This window comes from Pseudorasbora parva, chromosome 16 (assembly GCF_024679245.1).
Source record: "Pseudorasbora parva isolate DD20220531a chromosome 16, ASM2467924v1, whole genome shotgun sequence".
Taxonomy (NCBI): domain Eukaryota; kingdom Metazoa; phylum Chordata; class Actinopteri; order Cypriniformes; family Gobionidae; genus Pseudorasbora; species Pseudorasbora parva.
The window spans coordinates 3,206,816-3,220,281 of NC_090187.1; the positions used below are offsets into that span (position 1 = coordinate 3,206,816).

The window sequence follows — 13,466 nt, forward strand, 5'->3', positions numbered from 1 at the left end:
TGTCTTAATTGGGTTAATATCAGAGTATTGTCTTAATCGGGTTAATATCAGAGTATTGTCTTAATTGGGTTTAATATCAGTGTATTGTCTTAATTGGGTTAATATCAGAGTATTGTCTTAATCGGGTTAATATCAGAGTATTGTCTTAATCGGGTTAATATCAGAGTATTGTCTTAATCGGGTTAATATCAGAGTATTGTCTTAATCGGGTTTATATCAGAGTATTGTCTTAATCAGGTTAATATCAGAGTATTGTCTTAATCGGGTTTATATCAGCGTATGGTCTTAATCAGGTTAATATCAGAGTATTGTCTTAATCGGGTTAATATCAGAGTATTGTCTTAATCAGGTTAATATCAGAGTATTGTCTTAATCGGGTTAATATCAGAGTATTGTCTTAATCGGGTTAATATCAGAGTATTGTCTTAATCGGGTTAATATCAGAGTATTGTCTTAATCGGGTTAATATCAGAGTATTGTCTTAATTGGGTTAATATCAGTGTATTGTCTTAATTGGGTTAATATCAGAGTATTGTCTTAATCGGGTTAATATCAGAGTATTGTCTTAATCGGGTTAATATCAGAGTATTGTCTTAATCGGGTTAATATCAGCGTATTGTCTTAATCGGGTTAATATCAGAGTATTGTCTTAATCGGGTTAATATCAGAGTATTGTCTTAATCGGGTTAATATCAGAGTATTGTCTTAATCGTATCTTGTATCTTGAGGCTAAAGGTCTGATAACAAAAAATCAAGTCAGGAATCTTGGTGTGATTTTGGAGTCAGACCTGAGTTTCAGTAGTCATGTCAAAGCAATAACTAAATCAGCATACTATCATCTGAAAAATATTGCAAGGATTAGATGCTTTGTCTCCAGGCAAGACTTAGAGAAACTGGTTCACGCTTTCATCACCAGTAGGGTGGACTATTGTAATGGACTTCTCACTGGCCTTCCCAAAAAGACCATTAGACAGCTGCAGCTCATACAGAACGCTGCTGCCAGGATTCTGAGCAGAACCAGAAAATATGACCATATCACACCAGTCCTCAGGTCTTTACACTGGCTTCCAGTTACATCTAGGATCGATTTTAAAGTACTATTACTTGTTTATAAATCACTCAATGAGCTAGGACCTCAATACATCGCAGATATGCTGATTAAATACAAACCCAACAGATCACTCAGATCAGCAGGATCAAGTCAGTTAGAAATACCAAGAGTTCACTCAAAGCAAGGAGAGTCTGCCTTTAGCTATTATGCCAGCCGTAGTTGGAACCGGCTTCCTGAACAGATCAGATGTGCTCCAACAGTAGCCACATTCAAATCCAGACTCAAAACACATCTGTTTAGCTGTGCATTTACTGAATGAGCTCTGAGCACTGTACGTCCGACTGATTGCACCTTATCTATGCATCATTTTTTAAATAATTTTTTCTGGTAAGAGACAAACTTAAAATTTGTGTTTAAAACTGTTTTAAATGGGGATTTTAATTTTGGAAAACGTGGGTTTGTGAAGTTTGGTTAAACTTTTGAGACAAATGTACAACCATAGTGAGAGCCTGACTCTGTGATCATTGCGATATTCTGAGAAAACTGAGGTTGTGGAACGCAATCAAGAAGTTTGGGATTAAGAATTTCGGGAGTAAATTCTAGTGGTTAAGAAATTTCTATGAGGGTTGAGACTATTCTAGTAGGGGAGGACTGATATTTGAAGATTAAACTTGGAATGAGTTTTTGAGAAATCAAGTCCGAGGAAGATACTAGGGGGTTAAGATATCCAAAAGAAATTGAAATCACATAGAGGGCGTTTGGAAAAGCGTCCGACCCTTCTGTCCTGGGTGAAGGATTAGATCTGTGAGAAGACGTTCTACAGATTGATAGCGTGCACGCGAAGGATCACAAAGACAGACTGTCAATATGGGGAAATCACAAAGCAAGCTAGCGACTTATGATACGCCGGTATTCAAACAAATGAGAAAATTGTATGGCCAGAAATGTATGGGGGACATGAAACAATTAGTAAAGTATCATGAATTTCCAGTTAAACTTTTGAGACAAATGTACAACCATAGTGAGAGCCTGACTCTGTGATCATTGTGATATTCTGAGAAAACTGAGGTTGTGGAACGCAATCAAGAAGTTTGGGATTAAGAATTTCGGGAGTAAATTCTAGTGGTTAAGAAATTTCTATGAGGGTTGAGACTATTCTAGTAGGGGAGGACTGATATTTGAAGATTAAACTTGGAATGAGTTTTTGAGAAATCAAGTCCGAGGAAGATACTAGGGGGTTAAGATATCCAAAAGAAATTGAAATCACATAGAGGGCGTTTGGAAAAGCGTCCGACCCTTCTGTCCTGGGTGAAGGATTAGATCTGTGAGAAGACGTTCTACAGATTAATAGCGTGCACGCGAAGGATCACACAGACAGATAACTGTTTTAGTTTACCTGTTCTTTTTATCATCATTTTATTACTTTTAATTCTCTTTACATTGTATTCTTTTTCTTATGCATTTTTTAGCCCTATTTTAATTCCTTTCTATGTAAAGCACTTTGAATTGCCATTGTGTATGAAATGTGCTATATAAATAAACTTGCCTTGCCTTGCCTTGCCTAATCGGGTTAATATCAGCGTATTGTCTTAATCGGGTTAATATCAGAGTATTGTCTTAATCGGGTTAATATCAGAGTATTGTCTTAATCGGGTTTATATCAGAGTATTGTCTTAATCGGGTTTATATCAGAGTATTGTCTTAATCGGGTTAATATCAGCGTATTGTCTTAATCGGGTTAATATCAGAGTATTGTCTTAATCGGGTTAATATCAGAGTATTGTCTTAATCGGGTTAATATCAGAGTATTGTCTTAATCGGGTTAATATCAGCGTATTGTCTTAATCGGGTTTATATCAGAGTGTTGTCTTAATCCGGTTAATATCAGAGTATTGTCTTAATCGGGTTTATATCAGCGTATTGTCTTAATCGGGTTAATATCAGCGTATTGTCTTAATCGGGTTAATATCAGAGTATTGTCTTAATCGGGTTAATATCAGAGTATTGTCTTAATCGGGTTAATATCAGTGTATTGTCTTAATCGGGTTTATATCAGAGTATTGTCTTAATCCGGTTAATATCAGAGTATTGTCTTAATCGGGTTTATATCAGCGTATTGTCTTAATCGGGTTTATATTAGAGTATTGTCTTAATCGGGTTAATATCAGAGTATTGTCTTAATTGGGTTAATATAAGAGTATTGTCGTTCATGTAAACGTACATTTAGGTGTGGGACAGTGCTTACAAACTGTTGCGGTTTTGTCCACCATTTTTTTGCCAATTCGGGGACAGGTTGCTTGAATGTTGGGTTCATTAACCTATTTTTCTTTTTACACAACAACAAAACAGTTAAATGACAAACTCACTTAAATAGGCACTTTTATATCACACTTTGAACCCAAATCTTTCACTGCTGTCTTGTCATTTCAGAGCATTGCTCTCGTAATATTGTATTTTGAGTTTCGTATCGTGATATGTATCGAATTGTTCTATAAGGGTAACGGTACGCCCAGACTTTTTATGTTTTTCCCCCCATTCTGAAATCACAGTACCAGTATGCAAAAATACATAAATAAATAAATTATATGAATACATGAATACATATAAATATGAATACATCTTAAGCCCTATTCAGATAATAATTATTTCTCATGCGGTCATAAGGTATTTTCATCATTGACAGCGCCCAGTCAGTGATTTTATTGCCTCTCTGAAACCAGTATGTCAGTGTTTTTCTCCCACCCGTGTAAAAATCTCCTGCCAAATGACCTACTGTCTTTTGACAAACACAGAGGTTGTGTTGTAATTTAATTGCCGTCTGAATCCACATCTTTTTTCAAGTTTTCAAGAAGAGATCACTTCAAAAGTCACTGTTTATATCCTTTTTGACCACAGATGAGCACCGTATGGTTGTGTTTCACTGTGAATTGGATGCCTTTTAAAGATCTAGCCTAGACTTACCTCATGTAAATAATAGGCTGTATTAACCTATTTCCACATCTTTAAAATAACATGTATTTTTGGTTTTGGATAAAATACAAAACAAAACCATTTTAACTACAATGCGTCTATTTTCCTATTTTTTAAAGAGGAGATTTAAATAATTGAATAATAATTAGGATATTATTTACTTCTATATAAATATATAGATTAAGCATGAATCCCCTGCCGTAAGTTATCACCATCCGAATCCACAAGTTTGTGCTGGTCTTAGCTGGTTTTATGTTGGTCATGACAAGTGCCAGAAACCAGGCTGGTTTAACCCAGATTTTTTATTGGCATGTTAAATACTGCATTTCATGAAATGTACCCCTCCAAATCAAGGTTTTAGGAAAGCAATTCCAAAGAAGAGAAAAGTCAAAGATCGAGACAATATCCTTAAAGAAAGTTTGATTAGAACTGCCGGATTAGTTTGCTGTTTATTATTACACATTTCACAATGGCTCCAGACAATGTCAGACATTCTCAAGGCTTTTGTTTAAACTGCACATAAAGCATCATACTAAAATATAATCAGCTATTCATGACAGAACATCGGAGTAAGCTTGAACGATTTTTGTTGTTGTTGTCGTTGATCTGGATATCTTTAAACACTGACGGTTTGGTCAACACTTGTGTGATAACTACATGATGACAGAAAAGACACAAAGTTATGTATAACACCACTTAGCAAGCTTGCACAGGTAACATAACATTTGGCACCATATCGTGGAATGTTTAGGCAATTTTCTTTGTTTCACAAAGCTTCTACTGTAAGGAAAGGGCCCTCATTGTTTAGCCAATGCCAATATAAAGCTGCCATGATTCAGTGCTGTGGTTTTACAAATAATAGATGAGTAACACCAGTTTTAACTGGCTTTAAATGGATCTATAAGGCGTTCTGGTACTTATATAGTATCTGCTGTATTTATCAAGATTAAATATTCCACTTTTTTGCTATTTAAATAGATATATTGATGCATTCTTAAATTAGATTTACTTACTACCACAGTATTTGTATAGCAAACTTTTCTTTGGACTGCACCATACATAAAAATAACAGGTCACCATAAATAATATCACTAGCACATTCAGACATTAACATCATAATTTCTTGGTGTCAAGATTTTTTTTAAATAGCTCATAAGGTGAAGTGCCCTGTACTCAGTTATAGTCTCTGTCACAGTGCATACTTTGAAGTTTCATTTGCAACCATAGATGAAGATCTTATTGAAGGTCTTCCCTCAGGTTTAAGTCTGCCCAGCACCAAATGCTCAACGAGAGTCTTTGGCCACTTCTTGGTCCCTTTGAGTTGTCGGTGATGTGATGTGTTTGAGGGAAGGACTCACAAAACAGGAGCAGGATGGACACAACAACAAGAACATATTGTAGCTATTGGACACCTACAAGACAGAAAGCTGGAGTGGACTACATAAGACGGAGACATCACGTTTGGGCTGAGTGCTTCTAAGGGTCGTACTTCACACAAATACGATGCTTCATTGGACACAAGAAGTCGAAGCTGGGATCCAGAGGATGATGAGAAGGTGCTCATGTTTTTAGTATGACAGTTTTACCTCGCTTTCTTTGTCTCTTTCGGTTTCTTTCTGACTCACTTCCTGTTTTTAGTCCCTTTTTAGTTCTATTTTCCAGTCCACCCTTCTCATTTATTCCACACAAATCTTGTTATCGACAGCCGCAGCCGTCCACCACCATGTCTTGGTAGTTTTTCAACACTACACGTTCCTCCTGGTCCAGGTAGAGGAGGGCGATGGGGCTTAGGGCCGTTGGCACACAGCAGGCCCGCGGCACGGCCCCGTTTACAGAGTTGACCAGCGTCTGCACCATGGCATGGCTGGATGAATTCATATGGTCAGCCAGTGGGAAGCGGCACTCTCCAAGGCAAAAGAAAGCATCGTAACCGGATGGGGCTACGATCCATTTATTCCAGCCTACATCTTTGAAGTCCACGTACAGCGGGTGTCGACGGCATCGAGCGCGAGAAAGCCTTTTGAGCTTGGCGGCCCTCCCACCGTTTCGTTTCACTCGCCTGTCATTCCTTCCCATCCGCCAACCTGAATCAGAGCCCTGACCCCTATCAGCCTTAAACCTGCCCCTGCCTCGCCTGCCAGCAGGGGTCCGAATTTTCAGGGGCTCAAAGGGCTTGCTGCGCCCATCATGACTGTAAGTCACCAGTAAAGGCCTCTGCTTCGCCCAACTGGGCTCATCTTGCCCCGTGTACCTGCGCACCCTCAGATGTCTCTCTTTAGGAAGACTGCTGTTATTATCGGCAATAACATCCAGGATGAAAGACAGGGTCCTCAACCTCTCGGATAGATTGCGAAACACTTCTCCATCCAGGGGAAATGTTTCCCAGAGTTCTGCGCCCTTTTTAGTCAGTCGGCGTGAATGGAGCAGTGTGGGTTTCGACGCAGGGTCGTCGTTGGAAAGATAAAGGCTGGCCACGTGAGAGCCTCCACTAGACCCTTCATTCAGGAAACGCAGCTCTGCCGACACCACACTCTCTTCTGACGGAATGGAGGACAGATTGAAGCCAATGTGAATCCTGTCCACTGCCGTTTTCTGCTCTTCTGGAAGACTTAGCGCTGTAGAATCTGCACAAGAAAAAAGAAAAATAAGTTCTTTAGCTGTAATTTTTTTTCTTTCCATCGTGTTCAAACACTTGATCTCTATGTAATGGCATAATTGTCCAATGAAATAATAATTGCACATCATTTGCTAGGAGCACTTATGAAAATAAGCCATGTTCTTCTTAACTTGTTCCAAGTTGTCTACGCTAATGCCAAGACTTGAATGAAAAATGTCAGAACATTGAATCCACAGGTAGCTTTTTCAGTGGGCATGCTGGCACCTAAGGCAGGTTAACTGATTTGCACACATCTCTGTGCTGTGTTTGCGGTAAAGTTAGCTTTTTATGTCTGCAAAGGGAATTGGTGTTCTCTATGCCATACCTGTGTGGTGAAAGCATCGGACTGTGTTGGCTCCTTGCACATGCTGGGAGGGGTAGTTAAACTCTGGATCTTCAATGAGATGGTACTGTTGCGTGTGGAATCGATACAGGTCTAGCAGATATTGGGGCACCCATGCCTCCTCACTGGGGTTGGGGTGTGACTGAAGGCCCAGACGGGTCAGCAGGAGGTTCTGAATGGTGTGGGCCAAACTAGGCTCCAGAGGGCTGGCCAGGTTCCCATGAGTCTGACTGAGACCTTCCTGGTGTCCTGATGAGGCTTGAGGTAGCAGCAGGATCATCAGAACCAGTAGGCTAGCAGGGAACATGTTGGACCTGTGGAGAAAGCGGTAAAAAAGAGGAGCCGTTTTGAGACTGCTGAAGATATTTTGAAGAATACATTGTTTTTTAATTTCTGTTTTAGACCCAATTGACTTTCTTTAAAGGGATAGTTCACCCAAAAATGAAAATTATCCCACGATTTACTCACCCTCAAGCCATCTTAGGTGTATGACTATCTTCTTTCAGATGGAGATTAAAGAATGTCCTGGCTCTTCCAAACTTTAATGGCGGTCCTGAATTTGAAGTCTAAAAAAGTGCGTGCATCCATCCATCCATCCATCCATCCATCCATCCATCCATCCATCCATCCATCCATCCATCCATCATAAAAGTAATCCATAAGAATCCAGTGGGTTAAAAAAAAAACCTTCTGAAGCATATTTATAACTTTATACACAAAAAAACAAGAAGTTTCCGGCAGATGGCCTACGCAAGTTGACTTATTATGACTATGCATGACGTGGGATTTTGAAGTAGCGTAAAGGCCTTTACATACTCTGCAAGAACAGATAAAAAAGTTCTCGCTCCCAGAGCTGCGAGAACAAAATGAAGTCATTTTGTTCTCACAGCCCTGGTTTGGGAGTTCTCGCAGCTTGTTCTCGACACATCACCTGAGCAGAGCTTTTTTCTTGCGGGTGTTCGAGAACTATTGTGTGAATGGTCAGACATTTAAAGTGGGCAGGGTTAATGCAGAGAAACGCAAATGTTCGGCATTTGCTTTTCTTGTGAAGTATGGAATGTACTGGCCAGAACGAACTTTGTACTTGTCCTCCCACATTTCTCTTTAAAAATTCAGGGTTTACTTTTTTGCCATATATTGATGCGTACGGCCATCTGTCAGAAGCCAGTAATTTTAAAGTATCAAATTATATTTTTTATATACAAAACACATAGCTTCTCTTCAGAAGGCCTTTAATAACCCCTGGAGTCGTATGGATTACTTTTATGATAGATGGATGGATGGATGGATGGATGGATGGATGGATGGATGGATGGATGGATGGACGGACATTTTTTTGGATTTAAAAATCAGGACTGCCATTTACTCCTATTATAAAGCTTGGAAGAGCAATGATTTTTGTTTTGTTTTTAATATAACGCTGATGATGTTTGTCTGAAAGAAGATAGTCATGTAGACCTAGGATAGCTTGAGGGCAAGTAAATCATGAAATAATTTATATTTTTGGGTGAACTATCCCTTAAGTTGATGTTTTTATGAATAAAAACCTGGCTTAAAAATAATACTAGTCAGAAATGTATTGATATAATAAACCCATTTAGTGGCGTAATTGACTGTTTTAGCTTTAGCCCTTTAGCCATGGGTCTTTGTTTTCCCTTATATGGCAGGTGATTTAGTGCTAGAAGTTTGGTTTGTTGCATGGTACGGAACTATCACTGTTTTTGTTGTTGATTTACTGGTATTTGTTGTTTTGGAGACGGTAATCGCAGAAACAGTGTCATAAGGGAACTTAAGTAGTTTCACAGAGATTATGGCCTGTGGTGTTTGATTTAGAGGTCTACAATAGGCCTGTTAGACCAATTCATTAAGCCTGTGTCTCTAGAGTTGATTTAACTGACAAATGAGAATAACCCAGGACATCCAGCATTGGTGCAGTGTTCTTGAAAAGCACATGCTTTACTTCCATTCAAATTTATATTGTGTTAGGCTACGTTGAGCTAAATTACATTATGTAATTTACAGATTATAAAAGTGGTGCGGTCATTCTTGGATGTCCGTGAGGCAAATTATAAATCTAGAGTGGTTATAACATCCAATATACAGTATGATGAAAGCAGATTAAAATTTTGCAGTTTGATTATGTCTTTGTTGACGCTGTGCCGCTGCCAGTGACCCACAGAGAGGGACTGGTTGTCATTTGTGTGTTTAAAACATCTGCTTGAAAATAATCACTAGGTTAAAAGTATACAGATTGTGTCTACACACTGATGTTTATGGTAAATGTTTTAAAGTAAATGACCTTTCAAAAGTAATTTGATACTGGGAGGTTTAGTGCTGTGGCAAAACTTGCTGTTTTTTCATACATTTATTCCAGTGTATACATATTTGCAAATAATTTTGTGAGCATTGGAAGAGAATTAAAGCAACAAACTGACTTTTATTCATGAAGACATTTTTGACATCTTGTATAATACAAAACTCAAAGAGGAAGCAGTCAGAAATTGTACAACTTTGATTTGGAAAGTTTAAAATAATGTATTGCCTAAATTTAGGCTTTTTCTACGTCACTGGCAGTCGCTCTGTTACCTGAAAGGAAAGATTGGCAAACACACTCAGATCATCTTTCAGTAAGAGCTAATTGTAATAAGCTGTCATCCATTAGTGGCGAAACCTTCTCATCTCTAAACCTACTTCAGGCTTCAAAAGGTCCTTTACAGATACGAACTTTGGTGGAGTTTAGGAGGTGTCAGAGGGCTAATATGAGAACTTTGAAAGAAACACTCTCAGATTAATATTCCAGGTTAAATGCAAGATAAACTCTATCAACAGCTGTGCTGGAATCTAATTACTGTGGAAGTATTGGACATCCTTTTGAATGCTTGGCCTATATTCTTGCTTTATCACTGTAAACACATTTAGCCTGTTCTTACAAACTGAGGGATGAGTGATCTGTGGCAAATATAGAGTTCATCTTATGTGTATCCTAGAAGATTCTTCAAGAAGGTGCTGGGTGGTCTCACAGGGGCCGGGAACACTTACATCTGAGTCAAACTAAATGTTCTTTTGATGTAGGATCTCCTCAAGTCAGGTTTTGCTGAGCAGCGACTCCTTTGGGAGTCTAAGATTACCCTCAACTACAGGTGATAAAACACACTGGAGAAGAGGATGTCTACCGTCCTCTCGCTGTCCACTGTCCCCTCCCTCTCGCTCACACTCATTCACCAAACTCCAGCCAAATCCTCAGAGGACACTCAGGATAAGACAGTCCCCCCACGCCCACAGCATCCGGCACTAAAGTAGATTAAGTGGCTTTTACCCATCCACTCGATTGTTCCGCCCAGTGGGACCTCACGAGGTGTAGCTTCCAGACGGATCAGCTCTCCTGAATGCCGCCTACCCACTAAAACTTCATTAGACTCCTTCGCTTCTGTCTTCCCCGCAGTCCCTCCCCCCATCGACATGTGTTCACGCTGCATATGTGTTACGGTTTGTGTTGTGATTGGATTCAACACGCAATAACTTCCTCTACAGGGAGCATGGTAATCAGATGGAGGGGGGCGGAAAGAGACGTTTATTAGACCCCAGAACAGACAGCAAGGGGTGACCCAGGCGGAGGAAAGGTCGGCCAGACTCGTGCCATTACCAGAGCGATGTGACCTGCTGACCTCAGAGTGGAGGGTAGGGTGTCTTTGCATCCACTTATCTCTTTCAACGTGCTTTCCACATTTTTCCCCTATTTTTATTCTTCTTATCAGTTCTCTTCCTGTAAAGCATGACTTCCAGAATTGATATATTGTTACACAGTTCTAGGAAAGGCCAGTTCTCTCGGCTCTCTCGGCTCTCTCGGCTCTCTCGGCTCTCTCGGCTCTCTCTCTCTCTCTCTCTCTCTCTCTCTCTCTCTCTCTCTCTCTCTCTCTCTCTCTCTCTCTCTGTTCCCCCCCTTCGATTTACCCAGAAGTCAGCAGTGAAGGGCCATGGGGGTCATGGTGCCTCTGCTTGTTGCTGATTTATCCTCCACCGCTGTCTTCTTGTTTCACATTTCACTCCGTACCGCGATCCCTCCGCTCTCCTTTCCTGTTGTTCTTCCTTTCGTTCATTCCCTAGACTGCTTCTCCCCAGCTCTCCCCATTTTGTCAGTTTGTTCCTGAAGAAACACTCTTACATATGACTTGCTCTACTTTCACGGATGCAAAGTGTACCCGAATTTATTAACCCCCCCCCCCCCCCCCCCCAAGTCTTGAGCGCCTGAGGCACGTGATAAGTCACAAATGGGTAAGCTGTGCCTGTTTTGCTGAATTAAAGAGATGAAATCATTAGAATAATATTGCAGGTAGCCCGCAGGGTGGGTTCATTGGAGTATATTAGCACAGAACTGTAATTTATCCCAGCTGGACTGATTAAGAGATAATGACAGCGGCCCAGACCTCAAATTGTGCCCTATAATGTTAATTAGAACAGTTCTCTGTGACAGCACACACACACACACACACACACACACACACACACACACACACACACACACACACACACACACACACACACACACACACACACAAATGCATACACACAATGCACTGCTATAGGAACATACACACACAATCTATGCAGCTTGCCAAAGGTTCAGCTAAGAACAGACTAAAGTGGTCTCCGAGGATGAGTAGTGTAGACCAGACAAGACATTTCCTCCCAGAATCCTCCCCTAACCCCCACATAACATTCTGTTATCAATTTGACCGTTTTGGCGATCCTGAAACACTCAGGCAGCGTTGTATTATCATCTGGCAAATGCTGAATGATCTATTTTAGTTAACCCCCTAAAACCCTACTCTTTAAAGCTCTGAAGTGTCATATCACATCTTAATTTTTGTGCCAGATTGTTTCTTTTTGATTTACCCAGTTATCCAAGGGCTTGCCTGTTTGTTAGCTATACATTTTATCCCTCAATCCAAGCGCATATATTCAGCTCTCTGTCGGCTATGGACAGCATCTACTCTCCAGTTTCTTCTTCTGCATGATCCGGCTAGGAAATCTTAAAGCCTGGAAGACTTGAGAGAGCACTGACTGGGTTTTGCTTTTCATGGAAACACTGATCTGCCTGTTTCACATGTTCTGAGGAAGCATCTCCGCTATGAATCTGTCATTGGGTTTGGTGAGCAATACGTGTGCATTTTTAGCACAGAGCAGACAGTTTGATGAGGAACGTTAAATGAGTGGATGGTTGACGTTTTGAGTGGGTTTAATCAGATTTGAGTCACACATTGCAGGAAATCATTTTCTTATTCAGCATTGCACGTATTTTCCATAATCGAAACATCCTTAAAACAAGATAAACCGACTTGTGTAATTGTATAAGACATGTTCACAGCAAATAAGCAGTGAGTAATATTTGTATTATTTGTGTGTAATACGAGAAAAAGTACAAAAATTATTTTATTTTAGCTCACTATTCTCACAAAGCAAACTATTCCTTTGATTTTAGTCAATTTATCTTGTTTAAACCATGACTAAACTTGGAGTTGTAGCTTTACCCGTGGCTGATGTTTCAACCATCAAGGTGTTCTGTGGTGGAGGGTAGTACTCACGTCCAGGTGAAGCGGGAGGTGTGCAGAGTCCATGGTTTGTCCTTGAGCTCCAGCGTTACAGACCCTCTCCTCTCATTCGCTCCTGAGGCCGTCTGACTCTGCTGGGTTAGCTAAAAGTATATGAGGAATAACGTGAGCCTCTCCAGCTTGTCCTCAGGCACTCATCCTGTGTGAGTGTCGGAGAAGTGCACTCTCTAAAACATCCACTGGCTTCCTTGAGTGTGACTGGACGCGCTGTTATACCAGGACTAAGACGCAACTAGCAGCTGAGGAGAGAGAGAATGAAATGGAAGAGAGAGGAGGAATTGGAAGTTTGCGCCGGCTAAATTTCCTCTGTCCCTCTGGCTTTGTAGCTGACTTTCTCCCTTCCTCTCTGAATCTGTCTGTACTTCTTTTTTGCGCTCTCCTCCCCTTTTTCCTCCCTCTCTCTCTCTCTCTCTCTCTCTCTCTCTCTCTCTCTCTCTCTCTCTCTCTCTCTCTCTCTCTCTCTCTCTCTCTCTCTCTTACCAGCTGGTAAACTCAGTTAAACTCTAATTGACTTTCCTGTCCATTCGGATCCACCCTGACAGTGATGTCACCGATGCCCCCTCCCTCCACCCACCTCTCCAAACGTACAAAACACAAACAAAGATAAGGTCAGGGCTGCTTTGGATACACAGTACAGGTCAGATTGCCATTTGCAACTTTACATTTGAGTCTAAATGTTTCTTTTGAAGGAAACAGGAAAAAACGTGAAAGATAAAGTGGAGCACACAATGGGCGGCACGGCCAGTTGATCTGACATTATCTGAGCGAGTGTTTATTCTGGAGGGAGTCATGAAGGTGAAAGAGAAACTAATGATGATACAAGATTAATTCACTGTC

The 13,466-nt window shown here is 40.5% G+C and overlaps 1 protein-coding gene across 2 annotated transcripts; it reads right to left on the reverse strand.

The window, feature by feature from the left end:
• Window positions 1-4,426: 4,426 nt before the first annotated feature.
• On the reverse strand, window positions 4,427-12,992 carry bmp16 (bone morphogenetic protein 16). Of its 2 annotated transcripts, XM_067419531.1 has the most exons (4): window positions 12,603-12,992; window positions 7,489-7,586; window positions 7,003-7,334; window positions 4,427-6,645 (listed from the first exon to the last, which is right to left on the reverse strand). In XM_067419531.1, exons 3-4 carry the CDS (start codon window positions 7,325-7,327, stop codon window positions 5,717-5,719), a joined length of 1,254 nt encoding a protein of 417 aa, XP_067275632.1. In that variant the 5' UTR covers window positions 7,328-7,334; window positions 7,489-7,586; window positions 12,603-12,992; the 3' UTR covers window positions 4,427-5,716. The 2 variants fall into 2 exon arrangements, with proteins under 2 accessions (XP_067275632.1, XP_067275631.1); XM_067419530.1 differs by lacking the exon at window positions 7,489-7,586.
• Between the last annotated feature and the right edge of the window lie 474 nt (window positions 12,993-13,466).